The sequence below is a fragment of the Lontra canadensis genome, unplaced genomic scaffold (genome assembly GCF_010015895.1).
Source record: "Lontra canadensis isolate GAN:19392208 unplaced genomic scaffold, GSC_riverotter_1.0 scaffold5, whole genome shotgun sequence".
Lineage (NCBI taxonomy): Eukaryota > Metazoa > Chordata > Mammalia > Carnivora > Mustelidae > Lontra > Lontra canadensis.
Window position 1 is genome coordinate 22,441,009 of NW_022630999.1, and position 19,816 is coordinate 22,460,824.

At 48.4% G+C, this 19,816-nt stretch overlaps 2 protein-coding genes across 5 annotated transcripts in view; one reads left to right on the forward strand and one right to left on the reverse strand.

Annotated features, from left to right (window-relative positions):
* Positions 1 to 19,816, forward strand: part of CYFIP2 (cytoplasmic FMR1 interacting protein 2) — a 120,755-nt gene that overhangs the window by 65,694 nt on the left and 35,245 nt on the right. For all 4 annotated transcript variants that reach the window (XM_032851661.1, XM_032851662.1, XM_032851663.1 and 1 more), the window contains 2 exons: positions 3,593 to 3,792; positions 5,306 to 5,393. In XM_032851661.1, the coding sequence (XP_032707552.1) occupies positions 3,593 to 3,792; positions 5,306 to 5,393 (288 nt within the window). The remainder of the gene's footprint in view (positions 1 to 3,592; positions 3,793 to 5,305; positions 5,394 to 19,816) is intronic.
* FNDC9 (fibronectin type III domain containing 9) lies at positions 7,313 to 10,386 on the reverse strand. Its single transcript, XM_032851666.1, has 2 exons — positions 10,118 to 10,386; positions 7,313 to 8,132 (listed from the first exon to the last, which is right to left on the reverse strand). Exon 2 carries the CDS (start codon positions 8,123 to 8,125, stop codon positions 7,409 to 7,411), a length of 717 nt encoding a protein of 238 aa, XP_032707557.1. The 5' UTR covers positions 8,126 to 8,132; positions 10,118 to 10,386; the 3' UTR covers positions 7,313 to 7,408.

Below are 19,816 nucleotides of genomic sequence, written 5' to 3' on the forward strand. Positions count from 1 at the left end.
CTACAATGAGACATTCTCAGGGTGAATTTTCAGCAGCATTTCCTACAAGGACTTGCCCCCATCTACCCACCTAAGTCCTGGGTCAGTTACTTTAGGAGACTTCCATATAGCTCATGTTCTTCTGGGAGATCTATTTTAAGAAGTAGATTTTTCCTGAAAGGAAGGAAGGAATGGGTTTTTCTTTGTTGATGCCAGAATGTTAGCAGTGATCATCTCCAAGGGATGGGATTTTTTGTTTTCATCTTTGTTGTTTATCGGTATCTTCAAGCTGTCCAGTAATGAATGGGCATATCTCATGGAAAAACTGGTTTGGGGTGTGTGTGGGTGTCCACGGCCTCTTCCCATCCCTTGAAAGGCACTGAATGTTCTTTTAGCTGAGAACAAAATCAAAACAAGCAGTGAAAGCCGTTGTTTATCAGGTGAGGACATCAGCCCCCGGGGAGGAGCCACTCCCTGCGAAGACCAGGAGGAGGAGACCCCAGGGATGCTCTCTCCTGTGGGGTGGGGAGGCCCCTACTGGTCTTGGCTGTGAAGCTTCTGCCTTTTCTGAGAAACAGCCTGAGGAATCTGCTCCCTCAGCCCTTCCCTCCACCTTGGAAACTCCATCCTGAGTTGGGAAGGCAGCTTGATGAGGCCAAGCTGGGAGGGTGACAGAGATTTCTTCAGTCAGCCGTCCTCATCCTACGCAGTCAAGCAAATAGATTCCCGGAGAGATCCGACACTGAATCTGAGGGCTGGCAGCTTGCAGGCTGTGTTTTGTTTCGGCTGCAGAGCACATGTGAAATTTTGAGCCAACATTTAACATTTGGAAGAATCTGAATAAAAGTGCAGAAGCTTTGGCAACCTCACACCAGCCTTTCCAGATGGCTGCGATCATCTAGAAATGACTAGACGATCTCGTCAGCCGGGCTGTGCTCTCTTCAGCTTGCGGCCAGCCCTGCTGGCACACCTCATTCCTATGTAGGACCTTCATGCCCCGAGGCACCTGACTTGGAGACCCCTGTTCTTCTCGCCCGCCTGGGGCCGCAGAGCTGGTCAACAGTCCAGTGTGGCTGGCACAGCTTTTCTGGTTCCCATCCAAGAGCTCTCTCCAGCCTTCACAGAAGTTGCCCCACTAGGTGTTTCATGTCCCCAGTTCTGCTTCTCTGTGTTGTCCCCAGTAAACCAGCTCTACTGCAGAAAACTGAGACCCTCTCAGAAGGTGGCTGAACCACTCATGAGGCCTTTTCAACCTTCTGCGCCAAACTTGATGCCCTGAGCTCCACATCCCAGAGGCAAGTGCCCTCTTGTGATTTAAAGGCTGGAAGAACACCGGTGAGGCCAACACAAGGCTTGGATTACCTATCAGAAACCTCGATAGGATCACCTATCAGAAACTGTTGCGTGGCGGGAGAAGTGGACCTGCATTTCCAGCAGCCCCATATCAGCAGTGTTGAGAATTCCCTCTTGCGGTCTCCCGTGTAAATGCTGACACGCATTTGTGAGACTTAAAATCACAGAACATTAGAACAGAAACTTTGCCTGGTTCTTCATTGGGAGTTATCTTCCTGGTAATACAGCCCCTCAGTGTGCACAGGACTCCATAAAGTCATTGACGTTTACTCCATTTATTTTATATATTTCATTTTTTTACCCATCAGAAGCCAATGGGCACAAAGGGTCCAGCTCAGTAGGCCCCAAGAGACTGAAGCTGAGGGGTGGTGAATCTGTGTCTCTGCCCTTCATCGACTTCACGGTGCACAGGGGCTGGAGACTTGCTCTTCCAGCTGCCATTCCAGAACTGAAATCTAGATTTTGACCTTCTTTTGAAAGACCATGAGCACTGGCCTCACTGAGCCCATTCTGAGGAGGCAATAGCTCTGTGGATTTAAGTAGCAGCTCCACACTTGTCTGGCCAGACATTTTTCCACAGCCAGCAGCCCAGACCCCAGGAATCCCACCTGCCCCTGCCCATCTCCCTTCCCTGAGCTGGCTGGCTTCCACAGCCTTCGAAGTTTGCCAGCTTCCATCCACTTCTACACCCCCAGTTTAGAGCCATAGCATCTGACTTTCAGAAGGGCAAAGCTCCAAGGTTGGAAGTGTGTTCTGGGGCCTCCACCTGGCCACACTTGGGACCCCAGCCAGCATGGGGGTGCCTTGGGGCCGATGAGAACAAAACTGATTCCCTGGTGTGGGGCTGTTTCCTATAACCGACTGTAGGCTCCTGAGCTCCTTATCCCAACCACTGAAGCTGGCCCTGTGGCTGTCCCACCTCCTGGCCGCCCTCTGGTCCACTGCCCTTGCCAGTGTTCGTGGAGTTTTTTTTAATTGTCAGACCATTTTTACTGTAATTATCATTACTTTTCCAAGGGCTTTCTTAGCAAATTGCTTTTTTATTCCAGGCAGCTCTGTCCTAGGGCCCCAAACACATGTGATTTGAAGGCAGAAAACCCGGGTTCACACACTAAACCGTGGTGTGTGTTCTCTGTGTGACTTTGGAGTTACTTCACCCTCTGAGTCTCATATGTCCCCTCTATGAAACAGGAGCTGTTGTACCTGTCTCAAAAGAGGGCTTGACCACAACAATGTGGGAGTGTCCTAGAGCCTCACAAAGAGGGACGGCTTCTCTCTCTGCACAAGACTGTGCTTTGATTCTTTTTCATAGCAGAACGACAGGGGACTAAAGCCAGCCCAGAGGGTTTCACCCTCCTTATACTTGCCAACGAATACGGTGACCTGTCGTGTCTGCATATTTTCCTCTTTGCTCCCATTCTCTGCCTGAAGGCAGGATTCCAAGCAGTCAGCCCACAGCTCACGTGAGACCTCGGCCCACGGCTTTTAGCTGCAACCTTTGCCAACTCGTAACCAACCCTGTGACCAGCAGACCCAGGAGGAACCCAAAGGAGGGGGCATTCTGCCTCCAGCTAGTTTTAAGAGTCCTGTAGTATACAGTGATTGAGGATATGGACTTCGGAGCCCAGCTTCCTGGATTTGGAGTCAAGTGATTCAACTTCTCCATGCCTCCGTTTCTCTAATGCGTTAAGGGGTTTCTTAAGCATTAAATGAGTTAAGACACATTAAGTGCCAAGGATACTGTTTGGTGTATATTAAATTGAACCACACAAAACTACTCCTATTCAATTGTATTTAACCTAAAAAAACAGTAATTTCATGTGGTCTGACCAAGTAGTAAGAACGTAACAGGTGGTAACTCTTACGATAGCTTTCTGCACGGCAGACATACAGCCCCTGGTGACCGCCAGGCCCACCTTCCTTTTGTTTACTTGCAACGCTGAGAAGCAAGCTTTTTCCTCACCAGTGTGGAGACTGGAAGGCAAGCGGGCATGTCTCCACCGAAGGGGGTACAGACGGGAATCGTGCGCGGTCTGTGGCCCCCTTCCCAGGCCAGGCGTGCAGCTTTCCTGCGCACAGTCTTGGGGATCCCTCCTCCGAAGAGGGGCATGTGGTCGCGTGCGGTCTCCCGTCAGGCGTGGGGAGCTTGCCTGAGGGGCTCTCCCCCGTGGGAGAGGAAGCCGTGAGATGAAGCGGGCCGCGTGGGGAGCACGTAGGGTGTGTGTGTACACCCTCAGCAGCCGTGGGCTCTCTCCGGCAGGAGCTGGAGTGGCTGCTGGAGATCAACAGGCTCACGCACCGCCTGCTCTGTAAGCACATGACCCTGGACAGCTTCGACGCCATGTTCCGGGAGGCCAACCACAACGTGTCTGCCCCCTATGGCCGCATCACCCTCCACGTCTTCTGGGAGCTGAACTTCGACTTCCTCCCCAACTATTGCTACAACGGGTCCACCAACCGGTAAGGGAGTCCCTGTGCGCAGGGGGCCGTGGTGGGCTGGGGGGTGGGGAAGCGGTCCCTTCCTGGAACAGGCGTCTCTGGGAGTCCCTGTGTCCGCACAGTCTCTGTGCTGGGGGTGGGGAGGCCACAGGGAACAAGCCTGCCTCTGAGGGCCTTCAGGCAAGGAGGATGCAGACAAAAAAATGGGAAGAGTGAATTATGAGATGGAGGAAAGCCCCAGTCATGAGAGAGAAAACACCGCCACCTGATCTGACCTGGGAAGTGATGGGAACCCCAAGAGAGGCTTCCTCCTCTGACAAGTAGTGCTTGAGTAGAGATGTGAAGGGTAAGTAGGAGTAAATAAGGTGAAAAGACAGGAGAAGACTATTCCAGGCAAAGTTTCCAAGGAGCCGAGAGTGCATGGTGGGAATGGCTCCAGTGGAATGAGGCGGTGCCGCGGAAGTTAGTACAGCCCAGCCTAGGGGCAGGCATGGCGCCTTCTGAGCCAATGGTACTTCGATGAGGATATCCACATACATGAATACGTTTGTGCAAAGTAGGCACACACAGCCCTGTGTCAGGCACCGAGGGGAGGACGTGACCTTATCCTCATAGAGGATTCCTCACAGAGGTTCAAATCCTACCGGAAGCGGAGAGACATGTTCACCTGCAGAACAAGTCCACGAGGTCCCACAAACGTGTGTGTGTTTATAGGTCCTCTCAGTACCCTCAGGGCATGGTTCACGGCCAGGATTCAATAAGCCTGTGCTGAGTGAAGAGAAGGCTCTAGGAGGGAACCCACGGATGAGCCTGAGCCCACATACTTAGCAAGCCAGGCTTGTGGTTCTGTAATGATTTGGGACTTTGAATCATCTCAAGCAGAGGTCTGCAAGCGATCGCCCACAGGCCACGTCTTGCTGCCAACTGTTTCTATACAACCCAGGAGCAAAGAATGCTATTGACGTTTTTGAACAGTTGGGAAAAAGAATCCAAAGAATTATAGTTTGATGACAAGTGAAAAATCATTTGAAATTCATAAAGTTTGACTGGAACCCCGCCATGTTCATTCATCTATAGTTGTTTCTGGGCACTTCACGCTACGAGCCACACTTGAATAATGGTGACAGAGACCATCTGGCTTGCAAAGCTGAGAACACTTCCTATCTGGGCCTTTCCAGAACGAGTATGTGGAACCCTGCTCTGAAGAAGCCAACCGGGGGTGGGGGGAGGGATCAGAGCCCCAGAGAAGGCCATTTCCAGGCCCAGCCAGTGGTCCCTTTCTTGCCCGCTGTCCCTATGAGCAGCCATAGCCCAAAGGCTAGCCTGGGAGTCTGGACCACGGTTTTCCCACCTATGGGAAGGAGACAGCAGGTGAATGAATGGGAGTGTGTCATAAGAGTTTAGTCATTTTACAGACAGCCACCTAGAAACTCTGTGGTTGCACCTGGTCAGGAAGGGCTCTGGCTGGGTTGTGTCCCATGAAGAATGCTCTCAGGACCCAGTTAACTCCCACCCCTCTCTTTTCCTCTACTAGTTTTGTTCGAACTGCCATTCCTTTTACCCAAGAACCGCAAAGAGATAAACCCGCCAATGTCCAGCCTTATTACCTCTATGGATCCAAGGTGAGTAGTCTTGCCTGTGTCCTCCTCCTAAGAAGACTAGTGAGCTTAAGCAAATACAAAAGTGTTCCCCAAATCAGAAAAAATAAAAAGGTACAGAGCTAGAGAGGCAGAACCAACTGTAAGTATACTCGTCTTTATTTGTGCACAGCTAGCAAGGCTGGGGGTAAAGCAGACTTGGCAGGGTGGTTGCTGGGTGAGAATTATTTGGGAGGATTTCACTAAGGCGAGCAGGGAAGTAGGTGTGTGGGGCTTCTTGTCTTCATCCTGTGTCCTCCTGTTACTCAGCTGATTCATTGCAGTGTGTTCGTGTGATTCTGGGATTTTGTGTTCCAGAAAGGCAAGGGTTTTGCTGACAGGTAGCCATGGAGAAGGTGGAGTTCTGAAGGAAATCCCAGAAGGCTGGAGCTAGAGCTGGGAGACAGGTCTTCTCCCATCTCTCTGCTACTTTGTTCACAATACACATCCTGACATTAACCAGGCCTCCCAAATGGTGCCCTGTTCTAGACTTTCAGCCCTTTGCCATTCATGAAGCAAACATTTATTAAGCGCCCACAATAAGCCAGACATTGGACTAGATTCTGCATGCTGGGGATGTATCAGAGATTAAAACAAACACCATCTCTACCCTCCTCGAATTTCTACACCCGTGGTAGGGACAGAGGGCAATGTTCACAGAGTCTCACCAACACTATGATAGATGTAGGAGATCTGTTTCTTACCCTGTGGGTTTGAAGGGGAAGAATGCCACTGCAAGAGTGAAACATGTCCACAAAAACAAAGCCAACATTTTCCTTTGTGATGGAATAGAAATGGCCACCTTTGACCCCATTTTCAAAAAGTAAGCCCAGATGGACCCAGAAGAACTGATCACATATAAGAAAAGGTACTCCTCTAGGTCAGGGGACCCTCGATTGGGAAGTGTGGTGAACCCATGTGCTCCCACCACTTAGGTCTACAGGCAGGCTTAGACATCTTGGGATGATGCTGGGACAGTGCATATGTCCTCTCGAGGACAGCCAGTCTGGTCAAGGCAGCTTTCTCTAAACAAGGGACACTTGGAACCAGCATTTTGGATAGTTCATAGACATGTCATTGAATGACCCTGACTCACAAAGTAAGAACAACACCTTCCTTTCCAAATCTCTTTCAAACCTTGTGATTATCAAGGAGAAAGACACATTTATGTTGATGCTTATATGTCTTTAATACTTTCTGTTCTCCAATCTCCTTTTTTGTGGAAGCTAAGAGAGCAGACCTTAAGCTCAGAGTCTTTAGTAGGCCATAGAATCTAAGTCAAGCTTAATGTTATTTTGTTTCCATTATATTTATTCTTATGCCTCTTCTATTTATAGCAGGAGGGTACTGGTTTTTCATTTATGGAGTCATATAAGTCTTTTAAAATCCAGTTTAGGTTTTAAAAATGAGTTGATTTAAAGAAAAATGTTGTTAATAATAGTAAAGATAGCCTGTGGTTTAAACAAAATAGAGATGGGGTACAAGGTGGTATATGATAGCCTGAAAGCTGGAAAATACTGTAGAGCAAGGCTTCCCAGTCTTTCCAAAATCATCCCCCCAACAGCAGAGGGGACAGGACGTCCACCTCTGCTGACTGAGAACATACCCCCAAAGAGCCCATCTTCAACTCAAAAGTTTCCTCAAAGTACTGTGTTTTATCAAGTCATGCAAATTTTGCTTTCTGTGCCATAATATATTCATGTTTGTTTAAGCGTTAAAATGCTGTTTTCCATTCCTAACGGGGGTCCCCTAAACGGACGCTCCTGAGAGACGCCATGTTCTCCTTTGGCATACTCTGGGGGTATACGCTTTCCAGCTTGAGAAGCTTTGTCATAGGGCATTCATCCAACCCTCATGACCCACAGGAGCACTGACCCTGGACAGCTTCTACAAGAAGGTTGAGGGGAGGCGGAAGGGTTGTCTAGGAGCACATGTTTACAAAAGATCTACTGTATGGAGGGCTTTAAGCTACGGGGTGCGGGCCGCCTCCTCCCTAACCCTCACTCCCTAAAATGAGGCAGCATGGCAGCATGATCACCCCCACCACCCTGCAGTAAGGCTCCCACGTCGGGGACATCCTGATTGGCGGCATCCTCATCAGCTCCGTCTTCCTGGTTGGCTTCCCCTTCGGCTTCTGGTTCTGCTTCTGCTCCGGAGTTCTTGCGCGGCATTTCCACCAGGGGGAGGCCCTGCAGATCTTCCTCTCTCTGCCCAAGGGCGGGGGCCTCCTCTGGCCATCTCACCAACCCATTGGCTTCCTCCATGTGGCCGGCTCTGTAAGACCATCGAGGCTCATGGCAACGGATGCACCAGAACTGGAGGCAGATGAAAGCTAAGACGGCTGTGAAGCAGGCCAGCAGAATGGCCATCAACACCCACAGGGAGATCTGGGGGTCCACCAGCGAGCTCCCAGATGCCAGCGGGCTCTTATCCAGGGTATGGAACATGGTGCAGTAGTGCCTATAGGGGAAGGCAGCCTTCTTGCAGCTGATGCAGAGGAAGTAGAGAGTGGAAGGGGCGAGGTGTTCCAGCACCACGGAGCTGATGGTTCGAGGCACCTTCTCCTCGTGGTGGAAGCTGTAGCGAAGATAGCCGGAGAAGATGCTGTTCCAGTTGGGCCTATACATAATATGGTAATAGTCCTCCAGGCAGGGCTCTGAGGATGACCAGGAAATGATAGCTCCTGTGTGAGAAACGTTCCCAACCTCGATGTTCATCCTGATTCTAGAACCAGAATCAAAGTGAAAAATGACATCCCCTTATTGAGGCACTTAGGTACGATATTCATAACCACCATATGTTGAGCATTCATGATGGAAACTAAGATTGCCCCTGTTTCACAAAGAAATGGGGATCAGGAGGTTACGTTACTCAGTGAAGGCGTAGCTAAGAAATAAGAGATCGGAAGTTCACATTGGGGCTGTCTCATGTCAAAGCCCTGGCCTGCAGGCCTGAAAAAGAGGCACCCACATCCCCCAGCCTTATCCTCCCCTGACTCAGGTCCTTTAGATGCAACATAGTTTCCAACCCTTTAAAAAACGAAGAAAGGCAATAAAAGAAATCGGACAACCCGATTAACGTGCCCTTGTTAGTCACCATGGCTCTGCGGCCTCCAAGTCAGACCATTCTATCACCTACGGTATCCCTTCTAGACCTTCTGTTTCTGCCTCCAGTGCTGTGAGCTCAGTCATCTAGAACATTCTGCCCACTGCTATTTTAGCCTCTCAATTCTGTTGCCCATGAGAGAGGAGATTTGCGTCATCACTCCTTGCCAGCTGATTTCTCCCCAAAGCCTCTGCTCATGTTTTGTTTCTTTGTTTGTTAAGGCCGGAGGTCCCCAGGAAATTTGTTGTATAGGTCAAGGTCAAGGCAGTCAGCTCCTAAGACTAGCATAAATGCTGCTGTTTCTTACTTCTGGTCCTGTGAGTGTTAACAATGATAGTCATCACCAACAGTTAGTGAGTGATTGCTGGGTCACATCTAGTATGTGTCATGCTCGATGCTCACATACTGTAATAAATTTCCCTTAATCTTTGTCACACCCTCTGAGCATTTCCAGAGTCAAGGCTGCTGGGTTTAGTTACAGATCGTCATTGCAAATTGAGGTGCTGGTACTAACACCCAGTTGCTGTTTTTCCACAAATCAAATGAGCCCTCTTCAGATTATCAGCCCTCCTGCTTTGGTAAGAGAGCACCATCTTCAAGCTTTTTAGTTTCTCTTAAATACTATCTCTCTGAGAGAGAGAGTGTCCCCTCCACTGAATTTCCCCTGATCGAAAATTCAGGGGCAGCCATATTCTTCAGCCTGTGTGTGCTCACGTACAGTCTCCAACCAGCCCTGTTCTCTCCCCTTCCTGTCTCATGTGAAAGTGAAATGCAGAAGCCTGTGGTTTAGATCTTAATGACCTAGTAAAAACCCATCAACCAGATTTTAACCTGAATTGGATGTGAAGCCAAACTGATTTCCATGACAAGCTGCGCTCTCACCTCCCTGCCTCCCTCCAACCTTTTATTTCCGTGCCCGCCTGTTTACCTAGACGAGGTGGGTTGCAGAAAAGCACAGCACTGAGTGATTTTTCAATCCTCGTTTTTCTTCTCTAAGGATGACAGTGAGCTGAAATGCTCAGGAAGGGAAAGAGTTCCCTTCTATTTGGTTGGAAATTTCTTCCCAGAAACATGGGTAATGAAAAGGACAAGACAGGTGTGCTCAGATCCCTCCCGGGAAGGTCATTGCGAAGGAGACTGTTTGCGCTCTCTTCATCAGTCTCCCTTCTTGTGACCTCTCCCGTCCTCTCCGCCCCACACATCCCTGTAAACACACTTCTGACCACAATGAAAAGAGCTTAATTCATTGCTTATAATACAGAGGCAATGGCCTTTGTAAACCCCTTCCTTCAGGGGTGATCAGGAATCCCGTGTTTTGTCATGAATCTTTTCTCCTCTTTGCTTCGCATCTGCTGCTGGCTGTCTTTGCAGACTGAGTTCTCCACAGCAGACATTTTTAAGAGCTTTCTGGCAAGACACTGTGGCAGCATCTTCAGCTTTGGGGACCAGATGAGTCTCCCTTATTTGCTTTTCCTTTTCTGCTTCTGTTTCTAAATTCCCCCTATTTTTAGCTGTTCGTATTGCCATCGCCTGGCCCTATGCCAGGCAGAGTGTGAAAGGAAAAAACATTTCCATTTCCAAGAAGAGCCATTTATGTCCCTTACCTGATGCTCGCGGTGGATCTGGTTAGAACGCAGCCTGCAGAGGCAGGGACAGAATGGACCCAAGCTGAAGGGATGGAGCCTTCTCCCCTCCTCTGCTCTGGGCTCTCCTTGATGCCTCTCTCGCCACTGTCTGAGTAATCCCACTGTCGCCCCCAACGCTCACATTATTCATTTCTTCAGATCAGCATCATTCACCATGGCAACCAGCAGGCATCTGTACGCACGATGCTTTCAGGGACCAGTCTGGAAAGGCTTTTGCCCACTGAGCGGAGCTCTCATTCCTTTGGCCAAAAAAAAAAAAAAAAAAAAAAAAAAAAAAAAAGCAAACAGTCTCCTGCAAACTGATCCTCAGAATGGTACTAATTGTTCCAGGACTGCCAAATTTTCTCTTTGATTGCCTGGTGATCGTTTTTTGCCCCATCTAGACCCTCTTTGGACAATGGCTCAATGTAAAGATGCCCATCTCAGTTATCCAACAATTAAAATAGTAATTTTATCCCAAGCCCTCCCACCCTTACCCTCCCTCTATATCACCTTCTTTCTTCATTCTTGTCTCCTGTGGCATTCTCCAATTATATGTATGACCCTGGTCAAGAGTCTTTTGTTCTCTGGGCCCCGGTTCCATCCTCTGTAAAGCTCTGGGTTTGGGCTCGAGGGGGATGGCAGAGGGAAAGCAGGAGCACTACCCCTGCCCAGTCCAGAACCCTTGTCGGGCTTGCTGAACCATCCCAGCACTGGCACTGATCTGAGTGTCCCATCCAAAATTCTGGTCTACCCAGAACCCCAGAGTGTGACCTTATTTGGAAATAGGGTGTTTATCAATTGAATAAGGTAAAGATCTTGAAATGATATCATCCTAGATTTAAGGGGAGCCCTAAATCCAATGACTGGTGTCTTTATAAGAGAAAGGAGAAGGTTTCCACGCAGAGGGACACAAAGGGAAGAAGCCATGTAGACACAGAGGCAAAGGTTGGGATAATGCTGTTGTAACTAAGGGGCGCCAGCAGCACCTGGAGCTGGAAAATGAAAAGAAGGGGTCTGCCCCGGGGCCTTCAGAGGGGGCGTGGCCCTGCCAGCACCTGGAGCTGAGGCTTCGGCCTCCAGAACTGTGAGATGCTACAGTGTTAAGACACCATGTTTGTGGTAATTTGTTACAACGGCCGGGGAAACTATTACAGCCCTCCACTCCTTCTAGTTGGGCTCACAAACAAGCATCCCAAGAAACTGCCTACCAGCCAGTCACCTGGGGTAGACCCCGGAAATGGAAACTGCTTACTATTCCTGGATTGGATGGTCCTCCAAGTTCCTCTTCTTTGAAGAATCCTGACTCTGCTTCTATTTCCCATAAAGGTGTACCTGCCTCTGAGATTCCATCCCTTCCTGGTCCCCTCAGCCTTGAAAGAATTTGTTGCCATCACTATTGGGACAGTCACAGAGCATGTCAGAAATACAGAGAGAATAAAGTTCTGTTATCTTCAGCCGCCAAGTTTGTGGAAATTTGTCATAGCAGCTCCAGCCAGATTTAGACCTGAATTATTTTACACAAATTATGTGCTTTTAAAAGTCAGGGGTTTTTTTTTTTTTGTTTTTTTTTTTTTCCCTCTTCTTGGTTCTTGGCCAAAGTATCCAAGTGAACCCATGAAAGTCTCCTTGTGATTCACAGGAGTGATAATCAAAAAGTTAAGAAGAGTTTCCTGGGGAGCTGCAGACCCTCCCCTGGCCAAGGGTCTCTCTGAGGCCTGGCGTCTTGGGATGTGCCTTGATTAGACACTTGCTCTGCGGCTTCCCCGTGGCATTAGGTCCTCCCGGGGGCCTGTCTAAACTCTGTTGCAATGTGTGCTAATGGCAGCTCCCTGCAGAACATCAAAGTGTCCTTGCCACAGAAAGGCCAGTGTGGAAGTTTGCAGGTGCCTTTTGAAAAGGTTATTTTGAGGGAAATAAAAATACCAAACTTAGGAGACCTATAGAGTGACGAGACAGAGCTCAAACCTTTGCCACAGAAAATGGAGATTTATTTTTAATGCTCCTGGATGCCATTTTTAACACTAAGCCCTTCATTTGAGAAGTTGAGACACGGAGGATGGGAGTGAGGCCTAGAAACCTGTTTCCCAGATCCCGAGAGAAGGGTGGCATTCCTCAGGCCATATGACTGACTAGTGGCAAAGCCAGGGGTGGAAACCAGGTCCCCAACTCGCAGTCCTGGGTGTGTCCTGCCCCTTTGGGCCATCGCTGTCCACCAGCAGCAGAGGAGCCAGGGCAGCCCTCAGGGTGTGAGATAAATCTTCCGGGGCACTTGCCTCAGGAGATCACATCCCAGCCAGACTCCCTCTCTCTCCCCCTCACGGAGGACCCTCCCGTCATGTGTCCAAGTTGTAGCCTCGTGGGCAGGCAGCCTGGGAGGGCCCTGACTGACTCACAGCTCTAGTAAATTACTGCCAGAGATCAGCCCTACAGGTGTCCCCGTGCCCTTCCTGGAGCTGGCAGCAAAGGGATGATGCGAGGGCATTCCTGGGCCAATCCCAAAGCTGAACGGCACCCAGAAGAAGGTGGTTGTTCAGAGTGCAGGCCCTAAAACCCCAAGGCTGGTTGCAAATCCTGCCTATGTAGACTTGGCAGATCCCCTCACTTTTCTATACCTTGGTTAACTCTTCTGTAAGATGGGAATATCAAGAATCCCTGTGTTAAGTGTTGGGCCACGAGATGAGCCTCTCCCCATAAGTGCTGGGCCTAGGAACAGCCGTTACTCTTCAGGAGACCAGCTTGTGGGCCAGAGCCATTTCCTGAGTTGACTGTAGCTTCATCCAGGAGTTGTCAAGGGCAACTACGTGATGTTTCCCTCCTTCCTTTTTTTTGCTTTCATAAAACAGTTTTATTATTTAGAAAAAAAAAAATGCTCGTTGTATATAAATTAAAGAATACAGAAAGCCCAAAGACAGCAGTCAAACCTGTACAACTCAGAAATAATCAGTGAGAACATTCTGGTACATCTTACCTGGGCTTTGTCACTTTACTCAGGAAACAACTCTTTGAGGTAGGCTTCTTTTTTTTTTTTTTTTTTTTTTTAAGATTTTATTTATTTATTTGACAGAGAGACAGTGAGAGAGGGAAGACAAGCAGAGGGAGTGGGAGAGGGAGAAGCAGGTTTCCTGCAGAGCAGGAAGCCTGATGCACGGCTCCATCCCAGGACTCCAGGATCAGGGCCTGAGCCAAAGGCAGATGCTTAACAACTGAGCCACCCAGGCATCCCTGAGGTAGGCTTCTTATCACTGTTATGCAAAGGGAGAAACTGAGGCTCCCAGCCGTTCATTACCTTGACCATCATCACGAAGTGGGGTTTGGCAGAGCCATGCCACCTTCTGGTCTGTGGTCCCTAGAGCTAGAGCTCCTGGCCAGCCTCCCTGACACGCTGCTCCTCTCCACTGCCATTCTTCCGTCAACGGCTGTCAACAGGAACACTCACCTTCACTCAGCTTCTCTGGAGAAGTAGAGACAGGACTTCACAGTTTAGTGGATTCCAGAATGATGGGAGCAGACAAGTAGCTAAAAGACCTCAGAGAGAATGTCCAACCACCTGAGCGCAGCCAGCAGAAGCAGGGACACCATCGAATACACCTGGAGAAACGCATTCCGAGACTGTTTCTGCTCCCTGCTCTGGAGCCTGGAGTCCACGTACCCCTGACCAAGAGCTCTGTCACTTAGGGTGAGGGGTAATCCTCAATGTGAAAAAACGTTTCACAACTGGTCCAGGAATGGAAACTAGTATATGAGCCTGAGTTTTAAACATATACTTCTCTAAGTAAAGTGAATTATATAGAGTCTATCAAAATACCGCCTTCCAGGTGACATAGAGTGTCACACAAGGCAGCCCTTAAATGATACCAATAATTTCCCAACACTTTTTCAGTCTTTAGAAATTGTTGGTGTGACCTTGTGTTTGGCGTGATCGTCACCCACTAAATGATCCCTTCCCCTCCACCGCCGTCTAAGCCATGATTTGACCTCCGGGAAACTCATCCCACTCTTGGAGTGCTTTCTCCATGAAGTCATGGTCCTAGGACCTAAGGCCCAGTGCTTTGCTGCAGACAACTGAGTACGTCCCTTCTGCGTCCATGTCTTGCCTCCAGCACTTCCCACCATTGCCTGCCCCAGGGAGTCTGCATCAGCCCCACTGACGAGACCACCAGCCCCACCACTGGCTCTGCTGTGCGCCGCACCCCCCCCCACCCTCATGTCTGCATGGCACCACTCCCCAGCTACATAGCATCATTGATCCACCAGTCCAGAAGGCTTTTATTTTGGCACTTGGCATGCATGGCAAAATAGCATTTTGTGTTTTTCTTCCCTTAGATTCTGCCTCTGCTAAATGGGGATGATTGTACCTTGCCTTACCTGGTGTAGGAGGCTGGTAATGCCCCCAAAGATATCAGGTCCTAATCCTGTAACCTGGAAATATTACTTTATTTGAAATAGGGGCTTTGTCGATGTGAATGAAGGACCGTGAGATGGGAAGATTAACCTAATTAGCAGGTTGGGTCCTTAATGCTATCAGGGAGGCAAAGGGAGGTCACCCACATACTGAGGAGGAGCCCACCTCTCAGGAGATGGGAGGGAGGTGGCCAAACCCAGGCACCAGGCGCTGGAAGAGGCAAGGGATGGGTTCTCCCCTTTCAGCCACTGGAGGGGGTGTGGCCCTGCTGACGCCTTGATCTTAGCTCAGTCATACTGATTTTGGCCTATGGCTTCCAGAACTATGAGAGAATGTATTACTGCTGTTTTACCAGATTTGTGGTCATTTGTTAATAGCTGCCACAGAAAACAATACACCTGGGTGTGATGAAGGAATTATTCACAAGCTGAGACACATTATACACTTGTGTACGGGTACAGGTTATTTAAAAAGCGATGACATCGGTTTCTTCCAAAACTTAGAATCTCTAAGTATCATAGCATTGGTATGACACTGCCAAACAGATCTCCATCTCCTGTTCTCCGTCTTTATTCATGAGACAAGAAAGGGAGGAGCATCAACCCTTGAGGTCTCTAGAGCAGTTCCCTTGGATTTTTTAACCTCTGAGTTGAGAAGCCCAAGAAGGAACCCAGACGTTGGAGACCCAGCCTGTGGCTCACTACATATCAAGAAGGGACAGACAGAAATACCAGCAAGCCGTCCTGATGCACTTGAACCTGTAACTCAGGGTGTATCAGTCCTTCAGCCCATCTTAGCCGCTGGGGTCTCCCAACAAGGACGGACTTGCAGTTTTACTCATCTCTCAGTCTCCTTGCCCTGCGGGTTTCAGAGAGCTGAGCTGCAGCCTGAATTTAGCCTGGATTGGGGGGCCGTGTTTGTGTCCCTGGGCTGCTGGGATTCGGATTATTCATGGAACATTAGAGAAATTGTGACTAATGTAGGAAATTAGAAACAGTTTTAACTCCTCTTGGGATCTCGGGAAGCAGGGATTGTGATTCCAGAAAGCAGAGATGCAAGCTGCTTACAGATTCAGTTTGCCGAATACATAGTCCTGACCATCCGGAGGGGCTGGCCGCGCTTAACTGTCAGTGAGAGCTGGAGGCCTTGGGACTTAAAAGCCCCTATACAACACTTACAAATGACAAAACTGGTAACTTTCATGTGATATATACATTACCACGGGTGTGTTTTTTTAAAATCCATATCATAATATATCACAGGGCCCAGGATCTGCCAGATCAAACTCACCTCATCGTCTCTCCTTAAAAGACCGTCCTGCCTTTTAAAAAAATAACAAAATAAAAATGCACATCGATGTCACGTTTTAAAAATTACGGTTCTAGTTTCTGAATCAGGATTATTTCTTGAGATCTCACAAAGGTAGCTCTTTTGTGCAGTATGGATTCCAGCAAGCTTGATTTGAAGCGAGACATCCTAACTAGGGGGCATGATGAGTTCGTAAGGCAGGCTGGTGGGTTGTTACCTGAGTCAGCGAAATTGCTTCAGTGGTAAGAGATGTGTGGCAAGTTTCCAATGTCTCAAGTCCTGTTGCCTTCCTGTTTTTCTCTGCCGAACCTCAGAAAATGGCCAGGCTCCCATATTCCCACATTTTCTCAATAGGGCCCGGCCTCCTCCTGAGCCAGCAGGTCAGACGGGTGCCCTGCGGGGGTGTGTGTGGGGTGTGTGTGTGTGTGTGTATGCATGCACTTTGCAGCATGTGTGTGTGCTTTCTCTTGCATGGCTCAGGGGTTTGGGGGGCTGGAGGGGTCCGGTGAGCTTATTCACTTAGGGGGACTTGGATTCTGCTCATTTCGTGCTGATCTTTCCTGAGCGTGGGCCATCCATGGAGGCCTAAATTTCTGGTCTCAACCAGAATCCAAGCCTGAGGTCAGCTTCTCTCCAAGAGGCCTCTTCTGTGCCCTGAGCGGGTCTGTAAGAGGAATTCTTTACACCCCTGTGTGTCGTAAAATGATCCCAAAATTATTCTCCTTCTCGTCCCAGAACTGGGGAAGCTGCCAAACAGCTTCCATCTACCAGAATATGTTTCTATTTGCACTTGCCACACGTGTTAAGGGAGACTTGGTCGTGGAAGCTCCTTGGGTGGGAGTGAAGATTAGGACTGCTAAGGACGGGCACCGGGGAAGCCAGCCCCACAGCCGGGAACTCTGACGGGGGAGCAACACATCTATCCAGCCCTGAGTGCAGGCTGGCGTCCCTTCTAGCAACAGCTTCTCAGCCTCCCTGAGACCCTGGCAGCCGTGAGAGCCTCTGCCCAACACAGTCTGTGCTTGGACACCTCCCGCTTTTAGAGTGTTGTCAGTATGGAGCTAATCCACATCTCTGTTGTCCCATCATCTAGTCCCAGCCCTTATGACCTCTGCCCCATCCCCATGGGGGATATACCATGTGTTGTGTAAAATCGTACCCCAGGTATGCACTCCCCTCTCCACGTTCAGGGGATTGTGACTGTAGTTAATGCTGCTGGGGGCCATGTGACCAGGAATCCGTATGTTCTTCATCTTCACTTACCAAATTATCAGACGAAGGAATATTAACAGCAGTACTTGGCATGAGTGGTCCCAGTGTGTCAGGCACCACGCGTAGGGTGAAGTTTTCATGTGTTCTCTCATCTAAACTTCCAACACCCAGGGGCGCCTGGTGACTCCGCCGGTTACACAGATGACCCTTGAGCTCTGCTCAGGTCTTGATCTCAGGGTGGTGAATTCAGGCCCCTCCTGGGGCTCCACGCCGGACATGGAGCCTACTTAAAAAATAATAATAAATAAAAATAAGCTTTCAACAACCCCACTGGAGTTCAAATTAGTATCTTTACTTAGGGAAAACCACGGCTTAGACAGTTGAAGTAATTTGCTCAGAATCATCTAACTAGTAAATTTGTGGACCTAGGATTCAAACTCAGGTATACCCACCCTAGAGTCGAACTTTAGAATCAGACAAAGCAAGACAAAAAAGAGAATCCGAAAAAAAAAAAAAAAAAAAGGAGTAGTTGATTATTTTTGTGCCCTTCAGGGGTATCCATTGGAAAGCTCCCTGCTGCTCAGAAATCCCTTTCGTAAGATATTTGAGAAGGGATGAAGGAGAAATGCTCTGAGCAGAGGTCCAGAGGGCCTGGTGCATGTGGGAGGATGAGAAGATGGTTCTAGAAGTCAGTGATCTCTGGCACATGCCCTTAGCACAGCCGAGTTGTCATTCCCTTGTTCCTGGGCGGGCTTGAGCTGCAGCCCTTTTCAGGAGGAAATTCAAATCATGGTTTTGGTTTTTTTTAATCTTTGAAATGTTGGGAAGTAAATTAGGCTATGGTATGGTCCAGTGGGTTTTATTCAGTTTACTTCTACACTGAGTTAGAATCATATACAGGAAGTTGCACAGTCTTAATGATTTGAGGCTGCTCTAACAAGACTCTCAGACTGGGTAACTTCCACAACATTTATTTATTACTTAGAGGCTGGGAAGTCTGAGACCGTGCATTAGCAGATCAGGTGTCTGGCACAGACCCACTTGACAGTCTGCACATGCCTTCTCACTGGATCCTGCGTGATGGAGAGCAGAAGGAGAACAAGCCCTTGCTTGTTTTCTTACAGGGCACTAATCCCATTCACGAGGTCGCCAACCTCAAGGCTTAATTACCTCCCAAAGGTCCCACTCTTAATCCCATCACAGCAGGAGTTAGGATTTCAACACATGAATTATGAGGGGATCCAACCATTCAGTCCCTAACGTACACAGTCATAAGTGCACATACAGTTTCATGAGTTTTGACAAGGGTATACATCTGTGTAGACAGCAACTCCCGCACCAGGTGGGGCATTTCCATCCCCTAGACAATTCTCTCCTGCCCCTTTCTCCTCAGTCTCCTTCCCCAACCAGAAGTCGGCCGCGGTGTTTGCTGTATACTCCTCATCCCTAGTGCTGGAAACAGGAAAAGACAGAACAGGGCTTTGATAATAGGGACAGAGCTAGGATACACTCAGTTAGGAGAATGAGCGTCTCACCACACGGTGTCCCAGCCCTGTTTGCTGCGTGGCCTCTTACAGAGACACTGAAATGGTTTATTTTCATACACAGAAAGTGCCCAGCCTGGTTCCATGATTGGCTGAATCAAACTCAACAACTCATTCATATATTTCCGGGGTTTGTTGAACATGGACTTTGGTGAACTTCGTGCATTTCAATCCGTTGTATTTCCCTCCCTACATAAACCTTCCCTGCCTCACAACATTTAGAAATCTCTAGTAACTACATAGAAGATATCCTCCCCCAGGTTCAAGTAGAATTCACTATGATGGTACATCAGTGTCAAGTGCAGAATTCTGCCCCTTCTCGTGCCCAAGCCTTACCAGATGTAGGCATTCCCTTACCAAACGAGCTATTATTCAACCTGCTGGATGCAGGGGTGTTCTGATTCCTCACGAGTTCTTATTATTAGTGGGTCCTCGAATTGTACTCTTCATGAATCCTTGTTATTAGAGAGTACTATGAATGTGATGCTTATGTTGTAAAGTTTAGAATTCATATATAGTAGAACAGACTTACTACAAAGCCTAGACTGAACATGATTACATTTTCCTTCAATAGCTCCAAAGGGAATTGAGACTCTTATATCCTCCAAAAGCATCATTTCAGTTCGTATTTAATTCATATAGAATTTCTAATAGCCAACTAATAGAAAATTTCCCACTAATAAAACATCAGATGTGGTCTTTACATATTTGCATGTTCCATGTATAAGATTTTTACAATTCCAGGTAGGAAACTACACTCAGAACTAAGCTTTGAAGTGACGCCTTATCTAAAAAACGGGATATGGTTTCTAATAGAATTCAGCCTCCAAAGTCCACTATTATATATAGAGGTGAAAAATGTGGGCTTTGGAATCAGACCTCTCTGGATTCAAGTCAGAGTTCAATTACCTAAGGACTGTGACCTTGAACGAGCTCTTTACCACCCTGAACCTCAGTCCCTTCATCTGTGAAATGGGGCTAAGAGGTGTCTGTGTGGATGTGTGTGTTGCAAGGATTGAACGAGAACACACATGGAGGGCTTCACAAAGCCTGACATGAGGTGGTTTGTAAGTAGCAGCATTTCAAAAATCAAGTCAACTGTAAGTCACCCACTGAGTGAGACCAACTCGGGGCCCTATATTTTAGTCACATATTCCCAGACAGAAAAATCTTAAACAAATTCCATGAATTCGGTGAAGGTGTGTCATG